We start from the raw sequence: 20,732 nt of genomic DNA, 5'->3' as shown, positions 1-20,732 counted from the left end.
CCGCCGTTGCCGTGAAAAAAATGGCCCGTTGGAGTGAACGGAGATAACACGACTCTCTATCCAAGGGCTCTGGGGCAGACGAGGCGGAGAAGAAAACAGAGAGTTGAGTGTAAGACAAAGACAGGGAACTTGTTCCTAAACCAAACGCCACGTTCCCTGTGTGGGAGTGTTTTGGACTTAAACCAAATGACAGAGGGGAGCCCAGTAATTTGGACGAGCCGGTATGCCGGGTTTGTTCTAAAACCATCTCAACAAAAAGAGCAAATATGACCAAATTAACTGCACACCTGAGAGTGAGAGACTGACAGTTTATTTTTTGTATTTATAAAGGTCTTTATTATTTATTTTGGAATTTTTACGTGTTATTTTGGATATGTAAATTTTTTTTTTGCATTCGTAAATATTCTTGTTAAATAAATGTTTATTTCTCTCTAAAAGGGTGTACTAGCATCATTATGCCTTTATTATCATTATATAAGTTTAAAAAATGGTCTAAAAACAGCAAAATTACAACAATAATAAAAATGGTCTTAAAAGCTCAATATTGGGCAATATTATCGCTTATCACAATAATTTCTGATACAATTAATCGCCCAGCAAAATTTGTTATCGTGACAGGTGCTACAAACTTTCTCGCCTGTGCTACAAAATTATCACCCTCTGTAGCATCAGTGCTATGGGCTAAAAAAGTTAACGTACAGCCCTGTAAAAGGGATATGTTGTTATAGCAAGAAAAGTAAAAACTGAATAATATGGTATCAAATAATAAAATATATATAGGATAAAATATGTCATAATAACATGAAAAATATATAATGTAAAAAGAATGTTGTAAGACCAACAAGTTTACTTGTTATGACTTGAAGCTGAGCTAATAATTTTTGTCATGGTGGCAGCAGTATGTTGCCATGTTATGTATATGTAATAGAAAGTACTTTTCCCTCTGATTTGTGATGTTTAATTCTTATTTATTTTTGCAAATCTTCATTGTATTCATCTTCAAAGCAGAAAAGGTCTCACAAAGTGTAAAAATCCCAAACAAGATGCAGCTTAACAAGAGAAGTGGAACGGGAGAGACTCTTCTGCATAAAGTATGCAGAAAAAAAGATCTGACACAAGTGAAAATTCTCATTCAAGCTGGGATCAGCATTAACATGCAGGATTATGCAGGTCTGTCACACCTTAGACACTTGTTTATTTTCACTTGATCACTTGTACATTCTGACATGCTTTCATTCTCATGATACAATTGTCAAATACAAAAGCCATTCTTATCTGAAAATGTTAACTTGAATTGTCAGGTTGGACGGCTCTTCATGAGGCTTCTGCTGTTGGTGCCAAGGCAGTGGTTGAGGAGCTGTTGAACGCTGGAGCTAATGTTGATGCCAGAAACTATGATGGTGTCACTCCCCTACATGATGCTGTTAACTCTGGACACTATGAGGTGATGGAGAAACTCTGACTTTTATGATGTAGAGTTTTCAGTAACACTTTCCACATGTCTAAAGAGAGCCACGGTCCTTGCATCGTTTTCAGACTACCCTCTTTGGCACAAGTTTAGGTAACTCCATGCGATCTTTCATCTTGCTCAAAAACGTTTCCCTAGGGCAGGCCTATTCAATTAGTGGCCCAGAAGCAACCACTGAGTGGCCCGGGTAGAGATTGGTACCGAGACCTGGTATTAAACGGCCCGAGGCAAATTTAATCAAGACCGCAATAATAATATTAATGAGCTATGATGTTACATTTTAAAGTTTCGGTTTCATGTATCATCGTTCTGCAGCCTTTCTCTCGCTCTCTGCATGTCGGGGCTGACCTCCTCCTCACAGCACACACACACTCAGACACACACACTCAGACACACAACAGAGTGAAGTCAAGACAACAGCAGAGAGGCCGTGGTGCAGATGAAGGGAGTATATTCATCATTATTATGGTTTACAATCGTGGAGGAATATTTATTTTATTGACATGTTGGATTTGTTTCCAGTGAGATATTACTGAGTATGTACAGTGACTTTGTTGTTGTAAACATGACTGTTGCTGCCATAGACTGTATAAAACTATATCCTGTGTACCTGACATATAAGGTAAACGTCAGGAGGTGAGGCGTGTGTATGGGCGTGTGGAGGAGAGGGAGAGAGGGATATGCAGGTGGAGAGACAGAGGGTATTATTAGTTACTGTAAATGCAGGGCTTGAAATTGCGACCGTTTTGGACCAAAATTTCGTCTGTGCGACCTCAATATAATTGGGAGCACTGGTGCGAGTGTAAATAATTCTTCTGGTGCGACTACCCCCCCCCCCCCCCCCCCCACCCCAAAGTCAAGTGTCTCATTCACAAGTCCCCCCCAAGTTAGTAGGCTACATTGATAAACTTCCCAGGCTTCTCTCTACCTTGTGAGCTGACAGTGACCAATCTAACATGAGCTTGACCTTTAATGCTGATTTAGATTGTTATTAGGCTCAAATCACTCTGCGACCGCGGCACTTCTGTCACTCAGAACTAGAAGCCGAAGCTAATTCATGCGAGAAGAGAAAGAGAACACTGAAAGACTTTTAGAAAAAAAACACAACTGAACTAGATTTGGTGAGATTTGGTTGTTTTCACCAGGCTACCACTGAACATTCAGTGGTTCAGTGGTGTTTTTTCTAAAAATGTCTTCAACTGAAAGTTGTTAATGATAAGTGTACTACATAATACACATACATTGTAATGTATACAGTATAATGTGTCAGAACTGAGCACAGGAGGTTGGACCCAAAAAGCACGACCAGATAGACACGTTCAAAGTTACACAGTTTATTAAACACTTCAAAAAAATACTGAAGAGGGGTTTCTAGGTAGCTGGCAGGCCCGAAGGAAACAGGCTGGGAATCCAACAGGAGGGGTCAGATGAGAGACGTTGGTAAGGCAGGCAGAGCCAGAACCAGGACTCCATAGAGTAATGCAGAAGTACAGACTAGAGACAGGCAGAGGACGGTTAACGAGGCAGGCAGGGTCAGAACACAGGTTGGCAGGAATCTTGGCAGAGGTACAGATGAGGAGCAGACGAAACAGGGTTACTGTGAGAGCAGACAGGATCATACACAGGCTGAACAGGGAACTGGTGATGGGTCACAAACAGATCTCTCACAAGAAGGCAGGCAGAAAACGCTGGTAAGTATTTCTCTCGCTGGAAATGATAACAAACTGGCAACGGAGACAGGGGAACACAGGGCATATATACTGCAGGGAGGCAGGTTAACGAGACACAGGTGAAAGACATTAGGGAGGAGGGAGGCAATCACACAGGAGGAAGTAAAGACACCAGACATGACACAGGAGGGATAATACAGTGTTTCCCATACATTCATTTATCTGTGGCGGTGCACCACGAATAAATTATCTCCGCCACATATAGATTTTTATGCTTTTGGCGCTACCTGTTCGACCTCGCTCATAAACACATTATAATGGGACTCACTGTCTGTGAATGTAGCTTGTCGTTACAATTCCGGTGCAATAGGTGGCGGTATGCATCGTAAAGACGCACTTAACGCATCTGGTCCGCCAGAAGAAGAACAAGAAGCAGACGTAGTAGCAGAACGGATCCAAAGACCTCTCGGTACAAATATGTGAGCAAACAAGTCCAAAAGTGGCTTGAACAACTCTAACTCATCATGTTATACTAGCCTCTGTTTGTATTAACATAGCTGGAAGCTCAACATGTGCAGAGACATTAACTCACGCTGTTAGTAGTGTTAACTGCAGCGCGAGTCCTGTAGCAGCTCGCCCCCATTAATCAATTACAGCGGCTCCACCGGCAACGGGAGCGGCGCAACAACCACCGCCTGTCGCGTGACAACTCTCTATTTTATGCGGCTCTTCTATTTTTGTCGCGCTACACTCCCCTACGCGACCCTCCAGCAGATAAAAACTACATGAAATAGTGTGCTAAACGAGCACAATGTGTTTTTAAATGAATAAACCATTATCAGAGGTGATATGTAATGATTTTTTTTCATGCATTTATCCATGTTTATCCGTGACATTGTGTAAATGTCCATGGCGGACATTTGAAAGCGAGTAGATGATAAACAGTACAGTAAACTTGTAGATAACTCAAATATATGTATTAACTTAGGTGGAAAATGCTTTAACATTTCATGCAGCCTACATGCAGCCTCTCAGCTCAGCAAACGGTTAACAACCCTGCTGGCTGCGCGCCTTGTCGCCTAAGGTCAGCAATTGCACATGCCAGATGAGTACTGAATGAGTACCCCCTCCCGGAGAGATTCCTGTCCTGTGGGAAACACTGTAGTACCAAAATAACACCGGAAATGACAAGACAAACACAAAACACTAACGTCTGGAGGCCGTTGTGACATAATGTCGACTTTTTATTGCAATAGAAAAATCAATTAAAGCTGCAAGCAGTGTTTGGCGGGACCTCGCACTCACGCCCGTTTCGGCCCCCAGCATAGGTCGTCACTGTGAATTATTTAGAAACATCAAACATATTGCCACAAACATCAGAAAATCCTTACAGAGCTGAACGGTTTGATGTTTGAATGCTTTCTGTAGCTGTAGGTATGTATAAGTGATGTCACAATATGCAAATTAGATGAGTGAATTTATTGCCATCAGATTCCTCTTCCTTTATTTTGAGGAAGAGACGACAAAAACAGCACAAAACAAAATAAAATAAATCTACTGTGTGAATATGTTCAAAATGATGTTTTACTGAGATTTATGAAATCCAATATGGCCGCCGCCTAGTGACGTCACAGAATGCAAATTAGATGAGTTAATTTACTCCCATGACAAACTTTGGGTCATGATGAATAGTTTTCTCATTTACAGTATGCCTTTATCTCTCACCACTTTCAAGCCACAGTCTTTTGAAACGTTGAAATGAAAATGGAATATTTTCCTCAATAAACTCTGGCACCTAAAGGGTTAAAATGGAGATTGTGCCCCTGTCATGTCTGCATGTAAGGTGTAGACACACACACACCATGTTTCTGTGAGTTTGTGTGTGACAGCGGTTGCCATGGTGATGAAGTAGGTGCACCTGGCAGAAGAGCAGAGAGAGACAGACAGAACACAGAGAGACCTGTTTTAGTGGAGATTTAACTCCTCGAAGAAGTTCTTCCCATTCCCAAACCGTTGGTCCAATCATGAAAATAATGTCAGGATGAGAGAGATAAAGTTATACAGAAGATCTGTTTAGCAGCAGTTGAGGTGGCATGTGCGCGTCTTTAAAGCCGATACAATAAACGGTGTAGGAGATGTTTTTTTAAGAGCATGTTTCAGGCGAAATCTTACTTTGAAAGGTCAAATAGCTCACTTCCTGTTGGAATCAGGTCATGGGTGTCAGCGCGTGATTTGTAAGTCAAACACACCAGTTTTGGTTTGATATTTCTACGACATTCCTACGGGCTGCAGTGGCCAGTTTAGTGCACCTAGGTGGCGCTAGAGAGCCCATTTCGGCACTTTAGGGGCTAATAATGTGTATTTTCTGTTTCAAATGAAGTTTCTGCTGCTGTAATCTGTCCTTTAAAGATTGTGAGACACACAGACAGAGTGTCTGTGTGTGTGCAGCCGTTGTTGTGGCGATTAATGACTTGCCTGCACCTGAGATGCACACACAGAGCTCATGAGAGCAGATCAGCAAAGGCTGTTTATAATGGCTTTGAACTCCTCGAACAACTTCTTCCCCTACCCAAACCGTTGGTCCAATCAAGAAAATAAAGTGATTGTGAGAGACAGCCACTTCTCGTGAACACACGTGCCGTGTTTTATATTTCTCGAGTCAAAAATGTGGTCAGAGGAGCGAGTTTAAATGTGTTACACCTCAGCTGTTTCCAGAAATTTCTCCTATGAGTTTACATGGGAGTGAATGAGAAAAAAATCGGCGCTCCCTTCGCTTTGGAGCCACTCAGCAAAAATGTGTACGTGTGAGAGATTCCATGTCAACATATCTGTGATCTTTCTTTGAAAGGGCAAATAGCTCACTTCCTGTTGGATTTAGGTCAGTGGTGTCAGCACGTGATTTTTAGGTCTTCATGAGATGAACACGGCATTTTTGGTTTCATGTTTCTACGACATTCCTACAGGCCGTAGCGGCCATTTTTGTGTGCCTAGGTGGCGCTAGAGAGCCCATTTTGGCACTTTAGGGGTTAATTTCATGATTTACTAAAATTTTTCACCGGTTCTGATGTGCGTGCCAATTTTGGTGAGTTTTTGAGCATGTTTAGGGGGTCAAATTCCAGTTCAAAGAGGCAGCGGGAGAAAGAATAAAGAATAAAGAACTACAGAAGCAATTTCTGAAGAAATTGCGGGTGTGAATGCTGCGAGCTGAAGCCACGCTGCAATGCTGCCTTGAATACAATAAAGTTTGAATGATTTGAATGTTTGAAAGTTTGTTGAAAAGCTGACGCCACACTGAATAGCTGCCTATTATAAAATAAAGTTTGAATGATTTGAATATTTGAATGTTTTACTGAGATTTATGAAATCCAATATGGCCGCCGCCTAGTGACGCCACAATATGCAAATTAGATGAGTTACTTTACTCCCATCAGATTCCTCTTCCTTTATTTTGAGGATGAGACGACAAAAACAGCACAAAACAAAAGAAATGTACTGTGTAAACATGTTAAAAATGCTGTTTTACTGAGATTTATGAAATCCAATATGGCTGCCGCCTAGTGATGCCACGATATGCAAATTAGATGAGTTAATTTACTCCCATCACAAACTTTGGGTCATGATGAATAGTTTTCTCATTTACAGTATGCCTTTATCTCTCACCACTTTCATGCGAAAACCTTTTGAAATGTTGAAATGAATATTTTCCTCAAATAACTCAACTAAAGGGTTAAAATGGAGATTCTGCCCCTGTCATGTCTGCATGTAAGATGTAGACACACACACACATCATGTTTCTGTGAGTTTGTGTGGCACAGCGGTTGCCATGGTAATAAACTAGGTGCACCTGGCAGAAGAGCAGAGAGAGACAGACAGAACACAGATAAGAGAGCTCTTTTAGAGGAGATTTAACTCCTCGAAGAAATTCTTCGCACACCCAAAGCGTTGGTCCCATCATGAAAATAAAGTGATGGTGATAGACAGCCACTTCTTGTGAACGCACGTGTCGAGTTTTATATTTCTCGAGTCCAAAATGGGGTCACCAGAGCGAGTTACAAATGTGTTGCACCTCAGCTGTTTCCAGAAATTTCTCCTCTCAGATTACATGGGAGTGAATGAGAAAAAAATGGGCGCTCCCTTCGCTTTGGAGCCGCTCAGCAAAAATGTGTATGTGTGACAGATTCCATGTCAACATTTCTGTGAGCAGGACAAATTTTCCTACATTTAGTGGTATAAATTGTGTATGTGCAGTGAAAATTGTGGCCGTATGAGCGAGTTGAAGAGAAAATTTCTTAATTAATTTTCAGCTGCTCTTCACTCTAGTGATGACATCACTCACTCTAGCTCACGCAATACACACCCATTATAAAGCCTGAGAAGGGCTGAAAACTTCATGTATTTTAAACTGACTTTGTAGAAAAACTAAAAGAGATATTGAAAATTTGAATTAGTTCCTGAAAGTCGACAACAGCGTCAACATTTTAGAGTTGGAATGGAGTTTCTACGTCAATGTATGAATTCGGGATGTGTGGGTGAAGATGAGTGAGTTTGAAGGATTTTCTCATTGACTTCCATTATAACAAAGTTTCAGAAAACGCTGAATATTTTTGAAAGTTTGAATGGTATTGAAAAGTTGAATCATATGTAAAATGTCAGCAAAATGATGAATATTTACCATTTTGAATGGAGTTTCTAGCTCAAAGTATGAATCGATAGTCACAGTTTGAAAAAAGGTGAAATTTTTAGATTTTTGAGGATTCCGTAATGCATTCCCAATGGGAAAAGGATTTGGGAAAAATTGGAAATATCTCGGAAAGTATGAATTTTAGGAAAAAAGTGAATACATCCGTGAATGTCCTAATTCAGCTGAACGTTTTCATGTTTGAACGGTTTTAATCGGTTGAAGTTTGTAGAACTAGTAGCGGTCCAACTGTTTTTGCTCCATCCGCTTTAATAGAAGTCGGAATTTTAACGTTGAATTCCCGGGAAAATATGAAGGTTATGGAAAAATTTGAAAGTTTCCGATAATGTCCTAATGAAGCTGAATCTGAAGAAGTTTGAATGGTTTGAATCGGTTGAAGTATGTTGAAGATAATTGATGTTGAAAAACGCGGCGGAAGAATAATAATAAGAAAAATAAAGAATTTTGGTAGTAGAAGAACATAGGTTGTGAATGCTTGCAGCATTCACACCCAATAAGAAAAATAAAGAATTTTGGTAGTAGAAGAACATAGGTTGTGAATGCTTGCAGCCTTCACACCCAATAATAATAATAATAATAATAAACGCACCAAAAACAATAGGGTCCTCGCCTTTGGCTCTGTGAGCAGTCCTCTGCCTCTAGGCTCGGTCCCTAATTACACTGTTGGTGCTTCTTACATTATGGTGGATGCTGGTTGCTGGTTGCAGTGCTACCATGTAAAAAAAAGTTAATTTCAAGCCCTGTAATGCCACTTATGCTTCTGTGCATTGATAGCTCTTTTTTATTCTGTTGTTATGTTGAGGAGGGCCATGTATGTATATACATACATACATACATACGTGTGTGTGTGTGTGTGTGTATGTGTGTGTGTGTGTGTGTGTGTGTACACGCTAAAAAAGGTGGATAGATTGCTCGCTGCTGAAAATGTGGCCCATCAACATTTTCTGGTTTAAAAATCCGGTCCAGTCAAATTTGTAATTAAAAAGCCCTGCCCTAGGGTTTATAAAGACAAATGACTATTTACTGCAACGTGAAAAAAATTGAACCCTAATACACCATTGGTTGGTGTGAGTGATGTTGTGAGAGTTGTTGTTTTCCTATTGGCCGTTGCTCTCTCTAAATAAATAAAGCTAACAAGCTGACAGAGCTGTGGAAGCTGACAGTTCTGGTTGATCCGTACCATATTTTTCACACAGCAGTTAAATTGTCACTTGGTGCATTAATGTGCGAACTGGTTTTGTTTCAACTGCTCTGAAAGTAAAGCGTAGTTTGTTTGTTTTTTCCCCCAAACAATTTAACTACTGGGCCAACAGAACTGCTCCATGTCCACAGACTGCCTATAATAATATTATTCCTTGAAAAGTCATGAAAGAGTTTTATAATTTTTCCATAAAAAAATTGTGGGAAATCTGCGTATAACATAGGCCCTTATTTAAAAATTACTGACAATAATGTGTTACACTGTCAGAATTGGTACCACCAACATATTAAAATGTCAGAAGAGGTGCCACCACAATGATAGAACTCTCCCTTTGGTAATCAGCACTGATAGGACATGTTAGAAGCCATCATTATTGGCAGAACTTTGCTCCAATAGTGGCTGATGACTGCGCAGCCTTCACCAATCACACTGGGACTTGCATGTCTGACTAGAGCTGCCGAGCAGAGGGTTGTGTTCAACTGAGCAAGAAGGAACTCTTCTTCCAGCTCGAGAGAAAGCAGGTCCCATTTGTTGAGTGACTGTGTCCCAGGTATACTGTTCTTCATTTTAACATGTATTTACATGACCTTTTGGGCTGGACCACAACAACAGGGCTGGTGCTGTAAGTGAAAGTCATGAAGAAAGTCTGTCCTCACTTGAAGTTAAAAGCTCTCTAGTGTTTCAAACATGATTTAGTCATATACTAGGTTTTTACCTAGTCTTGTTGGGATACACAGGTAAGATGTGCCATGGTAGACAGACTAACATAAGCACCTCTGTCCAGACAAACACACTGTTCCAACATACTCACTATGTTGTAGGGCTGGATTTTTAGTCAACTGTGTAGGCCTAAAATATATCTTTTGTTGAGGAAAAACAAAGTAACATCTCCGGACTTAATCCATGCCACACAAGTTTAATGAAGACAACATTTTGATCCTACTTGGATCTTCGTCAGGTCAAAATGTTAAAAAAGCTGTAAACAAAGCTATATTTATACATTATGAATACCAATATGCTGACAAGCTTGATGGTGGCAGGTGTGGTTAACCACTGAAACCACTCAGGGTGGTAAAACAATGAAATACATGACAATCAATAAAATACATACAAAAAACTACATAGGAGAAAAAACAGTGACACCAAAGCCATACTACAAAATATCAGACATATATCTTGATTAATAAAACATATCAAAATTCAACATTCTGTATATCAGTCTACATTACCTGTGTTCAAAACTATTGTATGATGTTAGAGGCATAATATATTGTTAATAATACATGCCTGTGGTTTTAAATTTAGGTTTTTGCATACAGAAGTTAGGTATCACATATTGATGCATTTTGATGAATTATTGCATGCATAATGTATTCTCAGAGCTGTTATTGTGTTATAACAAAATTATGTTTTTTTGTCTACAGCAAGCAGGACATGTAGAGGCCACTTGCTACATGGCCCAGCACCAACATTGATATTATTTGCTCTCCTCGGTCAGTTTTCAAACTGTAACTTCTGCAACCATGCATGAAAGTTACAATCTGTTCGTGATGCTTTCTTCATGACAGCTCATCATGCCTGATTCATTACATTAAAATTTTATAAATATCCAGTGAGCAACATACTAAAGGATTTTAATCACGACTGCAGTGTGTGGCATAAATCAGGCACAGCAGCATTTTTAGCACCAGTTCGAATGGGCAGAAGGGCTTTTTTGACTTTGAACATGACTGGATGTGACATCAGCTATGGTTTTGAGCCGGAACACTTCATTAAGTGCTGTAATAAAAGTGCTACCTAGCTAGAGTTATTTCTGTACAATATCAAAATCCATAAGTGATTGGAGGTTCTACTTTTTGTCAAGATGTGAAATGCATGTGTGTTTTATAGGTAGTGAAGCTTCTTCTCCAACATGGGTCAAACCCCAGTGACAGGAATCATGGTGGCCTCAGCGCACTAGACATAGCAGAGGAGGAGGATATCAAAGCGCTGCTGTCTCTCTCCATGTCTTCTGCTACACATGAGCAGCCTTGTAAAGCATCTGCCCAATACAGACAGCCAGGTAAGCTATGTTACACATTCCATACTGGACCTCAGAAATCAGTCTGTCAAGAAAATCTGATCTGAGCCTTTTATTTTGAGATGACTCACAGAAAATATGATACATAGTAAATGGCAGGTCACTGTAGGCTATACTACACTGAAAGACTATGTTTTTGAGTATCAAACACTCATCTCCTGTAGTCTTGAGAGGTGGCCCATTTATAATTGACTTTTTTGAGCACAGCAGCAACTGTTTTTGCTGACAGTGGTTGCAAACAACAAATACAAATAGCCAACTGAGCTACCGACAAAGGTTCATAGCAGCATTTTTTAGAATACTGACATGTAATTTACTATGAAATATGTTTCCACATATTTTTACTTCCTCATACTGTACTTTCTCCATCTGTCTGTCTGTCTGTCCATCCACCCATACATACATCCACACATCCATTTATCTTCAGTTTTATTTTTAACCAAACTAAGATTTATAAAGCCATAAAACCCTATCACCACTCCTTTAACTGGGGGATACTGATCAATCAGTGGCTAAAAAAAAGTTTTATAAATCAAAAAATTCTGCTTTGCATTGTGAATAGAACCAACACTAAATATATACAGAGAAAATATGTCCATCAGTTAAAGGGAGTAATCTTAAACTCCAATGATGCTGCATTTGTGTTTATTTATATTTCAACTGTTGGTTTTTTAATGAAAGAAAAACACACACACTACAACAAAAAACTTCAGGTTTTCAGCTTCGTTTTGATGCATAAATTGCAGAGATTTGATAGAAATCCAGCTGCCACACCAAACTTCTAAAGTTTTCCTGCTACTCTGAAATTTTGCAATTTCATAGCCAGAAACATTAGTTGCATAGCATAACTCCAATTTCTCTGAGTATAGGTGTAGCCCCTTAGAGCGGTCACAATTGGGTTTATCCCAAAGTGAAGCCAAAACATCTGGATTACCTGGTACCTGGTAAAGCCCCCTCCTCCATGTTAGCCAAAATAAAAACTCAAAATACAGATGCAGCCACTTCAAATTTCCGTTTGGTCCGTGGTGGAGCCCTGACCGATCCGTGACAGGTCCCTGTTGTCACCTGGCCGGGCTCGTAGCTCTAATGAGATCCCCTGCGATGACATAGAGAATACGGGCTAACTGGTAACACCCCTAAGTTTAATTTGTAGAAACCAGTTGCAATTGTCTGTCAATCCACCAGGAGGAGCAGTAAATGTGGAAGCTGAAGTGGTTTACTGTGCCTCTTATTACTATAATAGTGGGACAGAGCTTCCCACACAGAGCATTTTTAATGATTATCACTAGGCCTATATATATATCAGTCCCTCCAGGATCTTGCGGCAAAAAAACCTTTAATTTGTGGCCAATTTTGGAGAAAATTGCGATAAAAATTGCAGCATTTTTATGAAATTTTTTGTGGGAAATTGTGGCAAATGACATAAATTGCAACTAATGACAGAAGGTTATAAAAAATTCTAAAAACTCCAAAAATATAAGTCATGAAATCACTTGCTATAATAATCATACAGAATATTACAAAAATAGCTGCAAATGTTTTTTATAGTTCTCTTCTTTAGTTTTATTTAATTAGTTTCAAAACATGGACTCCAATAATGTTGCAAAAATCCTGAGTGAATATTGTAGCTCTCAAATCAGACAATGTGACTTTAAAACATGTAAACTACATCTTCTGTAAACATAACATTTTAATAAATTCAACACATATTGTATGCATTTAAACAGTGCAAATTCTTATGTCCATACAGAGCGTTTCTCCATGCAAAGCCATTAGCGCATTTGAGTACACGTCTGATGACGTTTCAAATGAAAAATCGCTGGACCCAAATGTTGCGGACTTTCGGTGAATTTGCATTAATTATTGCGATCGCAAGATCGCAATTTTCTGGAGGAACTGATACATATACTACCATTATTATGGCTATATAAATGTAATTTATAGTCCTGTTAGATTGCTGTTAGACCACCCCACTCTATTTACAGACTGTGCAAAAGACAGGATTTTTTTTTAACCTCAGCAAAAATGTTGTTTTTCAAAGACAACATGCTAACAAATACGGACTGAAGCAGAATCTTTGGGTAGATAAAAACAGCTTGTGAATATTGGAAATGATTATATAGATCTATTCTTTTTTAATTATTATTTTGATGTTTGGACTGTACAACGCTCTGCACACATTAGCACGCAGCACAGCTTCACCTCATTGATCTGTCACTGTCTGTCTGAACAGATTCATGAAAGCGATATTTCACAAGATCTGATGTAAGAGGAATTTGTGATAAAATGTCTATTACTATTTATTAACAGAACCGCCAAGGAGTCATTTTTACCCCCCTGCCATTTTCTAATGCTTGTAACTTTGTCACAATAAAACTCTAACATCTCTCTGCAAAATGCAAGCTAGTTTTGACAGAAAATGGATGAATGTCGAACAAGCTCTGGCGAAGCTTCAGGACATAAGTGAAGGAGAATCGGATTGGGGAGAGGTGATTGAGGGAGACACAGATGGGGGGAGACACAACGGTGAAATGAGAGAAAAAGAACTGGATGAGAGAGAGACCGATGATCTGTCCTTTTCACCTGGCGAGGAGGAGGAGTCATCAAAAGATGAGGAGCCTGAGCCGGCATTCAGAAATAGGCCCAGGCCTCACAATCACAGCAGCCCTCTGATGTTGTGACAGGCAAGCCCCCTATGAGGTCAATAGCATTCTTTAACTTGGTGCTTAGCTAAAGCCTTTATGCCGTCGAGAGTTCCTTTATGTGCTTCGAGTTTTGTTTGTTATTGCACTCACTTGGTTTGTTGAAGTTGATTGTAGTCTGTCCGGTTGGTTATGTGTGGATTGTGCGAGCGTGTGCATGTGTTGGCTCTGAGCTCTAACATGCATCAAATAAATCGAATGAACTAAAAAGTACAAATAAACAAACATACGCTAATATCACTCGATCAATTGATATCCAAAAAATAGCGTTCAATATTGTGTCAGTAAGTGTTGAGTATCAAAACAAAATGGAGCAGAGCAGAGAAGAGCAGAGCAGTAAAAGACTGTGTGCTCTCTCAGCATTCACTGTTTGTTGCACACCTGCATGCAACTAGTGACCTGATTATAAAGGCCTTTCGTTAATACCACTGGTCAACACCAGATGGTGACATTTCTCATGTATTTAAATGAGTAACTAAAAATGGCTCCAACATACCGGCCCCTATTGTTATGGACTTACGGTAATAACAGTAACTCAAAAAAATATATGGAGCCAAACATTCTTGTGTAGTGCAATCTAAATGTGAGATGTACTTGTTGCAGGCAGGATGTTCGAACCTGTTCCTTTATCGATCATTCTGAATGCGGCACCAACAAACAGAGTTTGTTGATGGGCCTCTCCAGGATGCTGGTTTTTGTCTTCAGCTTCACACTTCTCACAAGTCCTCTTGAATCTGTAAACTTTCGTCATCTAGCGTCTGTTGTTTAACTATTGATAGCAGTGTTCTTTTAGTCAAGCGGACCAGTCTTTCCCATACTCCTCCTTGGTGCGCAGCGGCAGGGGAGTTAAAGGTCTATTGGATTTCTTTCTGTTGAAGAAATTTGTCAATTTTCTCAAGATTCCATGTTCTTAGAGATTCTCTGAGTTCTCTTTCAGTTGAAACGAAATTTGTACCGTTGTCAGAGTGAATTTCCTTTACTTGGCCTCTTTTTGTGATGAAACGTCTGAAAGCATTGATACAAGAGTCGGTGTCAAGAGAGTGGGCCACTTTGAGATGGACTGCTCTGCAACTGAGACAGGTAAAAATGACTCCATATCTCTTGACAGTGTTACGTCCTCTTTTGATCTCGATAGGTCCAAAATAATCTACACCAGTTTGAGTAAATGGTGGCTGATCAGGTGTTAGCCTGTCTTTTCGCAGGTCTGCCATTTTTTGTTCAGCAACTGATGCGTTGAGGCGTCTACATATTACACACTCTGAGATTATTTTTCTTGCCATTGAGTTGGCTCATGGAATACAGTATTTCTCTCTCAATCTTGAAAGCATATGAGTTCTACCACTGTGTCCCACTTGTTGGTGTATACTATGAAGAACAAGTTTGGACACGTGATGGTTCTTTGGGAGTATAGTGGGGTGCGTTGCCTCTTCTGGCAGTGCAGATTTGCTCAATCTTCCGCCCACAGGTCCAACCTGTAGATTGAGCTGTCTCTTTGTACATGAGAGCTTCCTCCTTGTAGACAAGCAATCTCTTTTCTGAAACTTTCTCTCTGGCAGAACTGTATGATTGCCGTTTCAGCTTTGGTCAAGTCTTCCAGAGTGAGCTGTTGTACTCCTGGCTTTTTCTTGAGTACAGTCATGTTAGCCTCAATTAGAATTCTTTGTTTCTGTGGGTCTGTTTCTTGAGTCTCTATCTCACGGTGCAGGTGCTCTCTTTTCTTGTTTAGTTGTAGCAGAAGTATTTTGAGCTTCAAATACCATGCCACGGCTCTCTTAAGCTTGTCTAGGGTTGAATAGTGGTTTATCAAACGGTTGATGGGATTTTCCTCTTCTGTTTGAATGAAATTGGCTGTGACATCTCCTTTGATTTCAGGATCATCTCTTGCTATCGGACCAAGGTCTGCACCACATTTGGGCCACAAGTCTTCTTGTTCTTGTAAGAACTCTGGACCATTCTTCCAAGATTGACAGCTGAGAAATTCTGCGGCAGTGAGACCTCGGGATACATGGTCTGCAGGGTTTGTCTTTGTATTCACATACAGCCACTGTCCAACATCAGACATTTCACGGATTATGCTTACTCTGTTAGCTACAAATGTCTTGAATCTTTTGGTTTCGTTTCTGATGTACTTCAAGACAGATGTGCTATCCATCCAAAACACAGATTTTGTCAGTGGAAGCTGAAGTTCTGTTATTAGCATTTTGTTGATACGCACTGCAAGAACTGCTGCTGCAAGTTCCATTCTTGGGATAGTTACTTGTTTCAATGGTGCAACTCTTGTTTTTGCCATGGCAAGGGCAACATGAACTTCATTGTCTTGATTGGTTTTCCTCAAGCATGACACGGTACCATATCCTGATTCACTTGCGTCGCAAAAATGATGAAGGCTTGCTGATGTGATTTTGCCAAAATCCTGTGGCTTTAGACATCTGCTAAAGTTTTCCATCTGTTGTAGTCCAGTCAGCCACTTCTGCCAAGCCTGATGAAAGTCCTCTGGAATTCGATCATCCCATCTGTATTTCAAATGACACAGTTTTTGCAGGATGTGTTTTGCAGTGAAGACAACTGGCACCAAAAATCCCAGTGGGTCGTAAACTGAACTTACAGTGGAGAGAATTCCTCTTCGTGTGGCTGTTTGGTTTTTGATGTTCACTTGGAACCTTAATGTATCCTCCTCCACGTTCCATTGCACTCCCAAAGCTCTTTCTACTGGTAAGTGCTCTTGATCTAGGTCGAGTTCTTTGATTTCTTTCGCTCTCTCTTCCTCAGGGATTGAACTCAGCACAGCTCGGCTGTTGCTTATCCATTTGGTTAAACGAAACCCACCTTGGGCACACAAGGTTTGAAGTTCTTGACACAGAGAAATACCTTCCATCTCGGATGACACAGACTTGAGGCAATCATCTATGTAAAAATTGTTTTTCACAGTTTCGATGGCTTCTGCTATGAACTTCTGTTTGTTGTCTTCAGCAGTCCATTTCAAGGCGTAGCTTGCACAACTTGGAGAAGAAGTTGCTCCAAACAAGTGAACTGTCATTCGATGTTCCACGATGTTCTTGCTATAGTCGCCATTTGGCCACCACAGAAACCGAAAGAAGTTGCTGTCCTGCGGTGTGACTTTCACCTGATGAAACATCACCTCAATGTCTGCCATAAATGCTATCGGCTCCTGTCGAAAGTCAAGCAATACTCCCAAAAGAGTGTTAGTCAGATTTGGGCCTTGCAGGAGCTTGTCATTTAGTGATGTTCCCTGAAAACTGGCTGAACAGCCGAAGACAGCGCGAAGCTTGAGTTTCTTTGGATGTCTCACACCATGGTGCGGTAGATACCACACTTTGCCTTCCTCTTGTTGTAGGTGGTCATGTGGCACAATTTCTGCATGACCTTGTACGATTACATTCTTGATGAAGTTACTGTATTCTTGGTGGAATTCAGGGTCTCTTTGGAACTTCCGTTTTAATGATAGTGCACGCTGCTCTGCTAGCTGACGGTTGTTTGGCATTGTTATATCATTTTCTTTGAATGGAAATTTTATCTGGTAATGTTGGTTTTTTAGTTTTGCAGAGTTGGACATAATTTCCAGGAACATCTTGTTCTCTATAGACATTTCTGTCTTCTCTTCGTACTTTGTTTCTGGGAAGTCGTCATTATACTGCTGTACAAGGAGATCACTGAGGTTGACAATTGATATTCGATTACTGAAAACGTGGTTAGGACCTTTTGTGTCCTCAGCATTCTCTTGTAAGAGACTGTTAACCACCCATCCAATTCTTGTGTCAACAGCATAGGGTCCTGTACCTTGGCTGTTGATGACATTCCACGGTTCCATTAGCTGGGGTATATCATTTCCAATCAGGAGTCCAATATCTGCATCGATATATGGCAGCTTAACCTCTTTTAGGTAGCTCCATTCTTTTATATCATCCTGATTAGGAATCTGTTCCCTCGTTACCGGGATCTTTTCTTGGGTGTACACATGTGGTAATTTAATGAAGTCATCTCTTTCGATTCTTGACACTTCAAGTCCACTAACCATATTAATGTCAATCACCTTTTCCTGTCCCAATGTTCGCAGCAGGATTCTACAAGGTGTAGCTTTAACACGCAACATTTTTCTCAAGGTTTCTGTGCAGAAACTTCCAGTACTACCTGGGTCGAGAAAGGCATATGTTTTCAGTCTGTGGTTCGAATTTTCTAACTTGATCTGCACAGAAACGATTGCCAGCTTCTGTCCGTCTCCAGCCCCAGTATGGACAGATCTTTCCATAGACACAAGGGCACTGCTAATTGATGTTTTCTCTTGCCTTGTGTTTTCATTCTCCTTTTCCTCAGTCCTTTCGATATGTAAGATGGTTGGATGCTTCTTTTGGCATGTTTTGCATGTCATTCTCTTTTTGCAGTTTTTACTCATATGACCTTTAGTTACACAACCAAAACATATTCCATTTTTCTTGAAAAAGTCTACCTTTTCGGTGTACTTCTTCATACTGAGCTCTTTGCATGTTTATGTGTTGTGTTCTCCCTTACAGAAGAGACACATCTTGGCTGAGGGGCATAGGTAAGTACTGTAGTCTGGACATTCAACTCTTTCAGGTGTTCCTGCTACAGTGACAAAACTACTCTTGTGAGAGGGGCCTGAAAATGACTTATAATTTGTGCTTCTAGCTGGGAACTGCTTATCTTTAGTTAGTCTTTGATCCTGGATATCTCCAAAGAGTGGATCAACAGCGATCTTGGCTTGTTTTTCGATGAAATCAACAAGTTGTTTAAACTTGACTCTTTTGTTGTGATGTTCATGATAGTCATATGTTACAGACCTCCATCTCTCTTTAAGCTTGAATGGTAATTTCGAAACTACAGCTCTGAGGTGGGAAGGGTTGTTCATATCCTCCAGGATCTCAATGTCCTCTATAGTGTTGTAGCATTCTCTAAGAACAGAGCATAATCATGTAGGGCTTTGCCATCTTCCGATCTGATTGGAGCCCAGTGTAGAGCCTTTTGCTGATATGCAGAAGCTATCAAGATGTCGTTTCCGAAGTGCTTCTTTAGCAGTCTTCGTGCTTCTTTGTAGCCTCTTTCTGGGCTCATGTGCAGGCAGCTTCGTACTATAGCCTTTGGTTTACCATCTGTAAATTGCTCTAGAAAGAATAGTCGGTCACGGTCATTGTTTATTTTTTCTTCGATGCACTGTTCGAAAGCAATAATGAAAGTGATGAACTGTAAAGGGTCCCCTTTAAATACAGGAATCTCTCAGGATGGTAAGAGAGCATGTCTTTGTTCCTTTATTAGCATTTCTGTGATTTCATTTTGTTTCCTCATAATGTCCAATATGCCTTCACTCTGCTGTAGTCCTGATGGCATTCTTCTCCTTGATACTGGCTGGTTAACCTGCCTCTCATTCCTTTTCTGCACTGTACGTGGATGGCCACTAGGGACAGCGTTGCTAGCAGACTGCAAGGGATGGTGTGTCAGGGAGGCTGCATTCTCTTCCTCTTCATCATCATCATCATCATCATCATCATCGTATTCCTCTAAATCTTCATCATCATCACCATCTTCATCATCATCATCATCATCAATAACATATTCCCCTTCATCATCAACAAACTCAGTCTTATTTGGAGGGACGTCTGACATTGACTTTAAATACTCTGGATGTTGACACAGGTTTAGATTCGGTGTCCTGAGAAGACAATACTTTTAGCTCTGCACTTGGTGCTTAGCTAAAGCCTTTATGCCGTCGAGAGTTCCTTTACGTGCTTCGAGTTTTGTTTGTTATTGCACTTAATTGGTTTGTTGAAGTTGATTGTAGTCTGTCCGGTTGGTGATGTGTGGATTATGTGAGCGTGTGCATGTGTTGGCTCTGAGCTCTAACATGCATCAAATAAATCGAATGAACTAAAAAGTACAAATAAACAAACATACACTAATATCACTCGATCAATTGATATCCAAAAAATAGCGTTCAATATTGTGTCAGTAAGTGTTGAGTATCAAAACAAAACAAAACAAAACGGAGCAGAGCAGAGCAGAGAAGAGCAGAGCAGTAAAAGACTGTGTGCTCTCTCAGCATTCACTGTTTGTTGCACACCTGCATGCAACTAGTCAACACCAGATGGTGACATTTCTCATGTATTTAAATGAGTAACTAAAAATGGCTCCAACACCCCCACTCTGAAAATGACTCCTCGGCTCTTCTATTTATCTTCTATTCATCACATTCCAGAAAGGTGGGGGGGCTGGAAGTTGGCACATTTCGTAAATATAACATGTAATAAAGCAGTGAGCCAGTGGCCTCTGCCATAGTTAACACCATGTCAACACTGTGTGGAAAGAAAAGAAAACTTACCCTCTCTCCACACATCAATACCACTGCAGAAAAGTGGGATCCCATAATTGTCCCCCATGCAGCCAACTAATCCAAGATGATAGGATTAGAGGGCGCATTGTTTGATACGTGGCTGGCAACGCACCAGATCTGGCAATGCATCATCTGCTGTTAAGCACACTTAAAACTGAATGAGCAAGGGAGGACTTAGATACATTGCACTAATACTGTGCAAATACATCTACTGATGCTACTGGAAACATCTTCAGTGATGTTCCTAGAATCATTTGGTGTTTCGGGTCTTTCAACATCATACACCCTCATCCAGGCGACCCAGCTGTGGCTGATCAGACCCCAGCTTGTGTCCAGTTGGCAAATCTAGCTACACTGCCCCCATGAATCTCCTCTCTTGAGCCATAGCCATCTTGAGGCTTTCTCTGCCGCTTCGGTGGTATTGCAGATGGCTCTTCTCCTCACTCCATCAATGCCCAACAGACTGAAGACTCTGGACAGGGATCGGGCTGCAAAGCTCCTGCATCCTGCCTCTATTGGGAGACACCTTGCTCTCCATCCGGCTTGTCAAC

The 20,732-nt window shown here is 40.5% G+C and overlaps 1 protein-coding gene across 5 annotated transcripts in view; it reads left to right on the top strand.

Annotated features, from left to right (window-relative positions):
• The window catches only part of LOC125890241 (beta-1,3-galactosyl-O-glycosyl-glycoprotein beta-1,6-N-acetylglucosaminyltransferase 4-like), an 80,619-nt gene that overhangs the window by 19,707 nt on the left and 40,180 nt on the right, over positions 1–20,732 (top strand). For 4 of the 5 annotated variants that reach the window (XM_049578785.1, XM_049578786.1, XM_049578784.1 and 1 more), the window contains exons 3-5: positions 1,006–1,170; positions 1,302–1,444; positions 10,929–11,100. In XM_049578785.1, coding sequence (XP_049434742.1) covers positions 1,006–1,170; positions 1,302–1,444; positions 10,929–11,100 — 480 coding nt within the window. Of the gene's footprint in view, positions 1–1,005; positions 1,171–1,301; positions 1,445–10,928; positions 11,101–20,732 lie in introns of those variants that run through there. The other variant, XM_049578788.1, reaches the window with a different exon arrangement.

The sequence above is a fragment of the Epinephelus fuscoguttatus genome, linkage group LG6 (genome assembly GCF_011397635.1).
Source record: "Epinephelus fuscoguttatus linkage group LG6, E.fuscoguttatus.final_Chr_v1".
Classification (NCBI taxonomy): domain Eukaryota; kingdom Metazoa; phylum Chordata; class Actinopteri; order Perciformes; family Serranidae; genus Epinephelus; species Epinephelus fuscoguttatus.
This window is presented reverse-complemented; position numbering and strand designations above follow the sequence as displayed.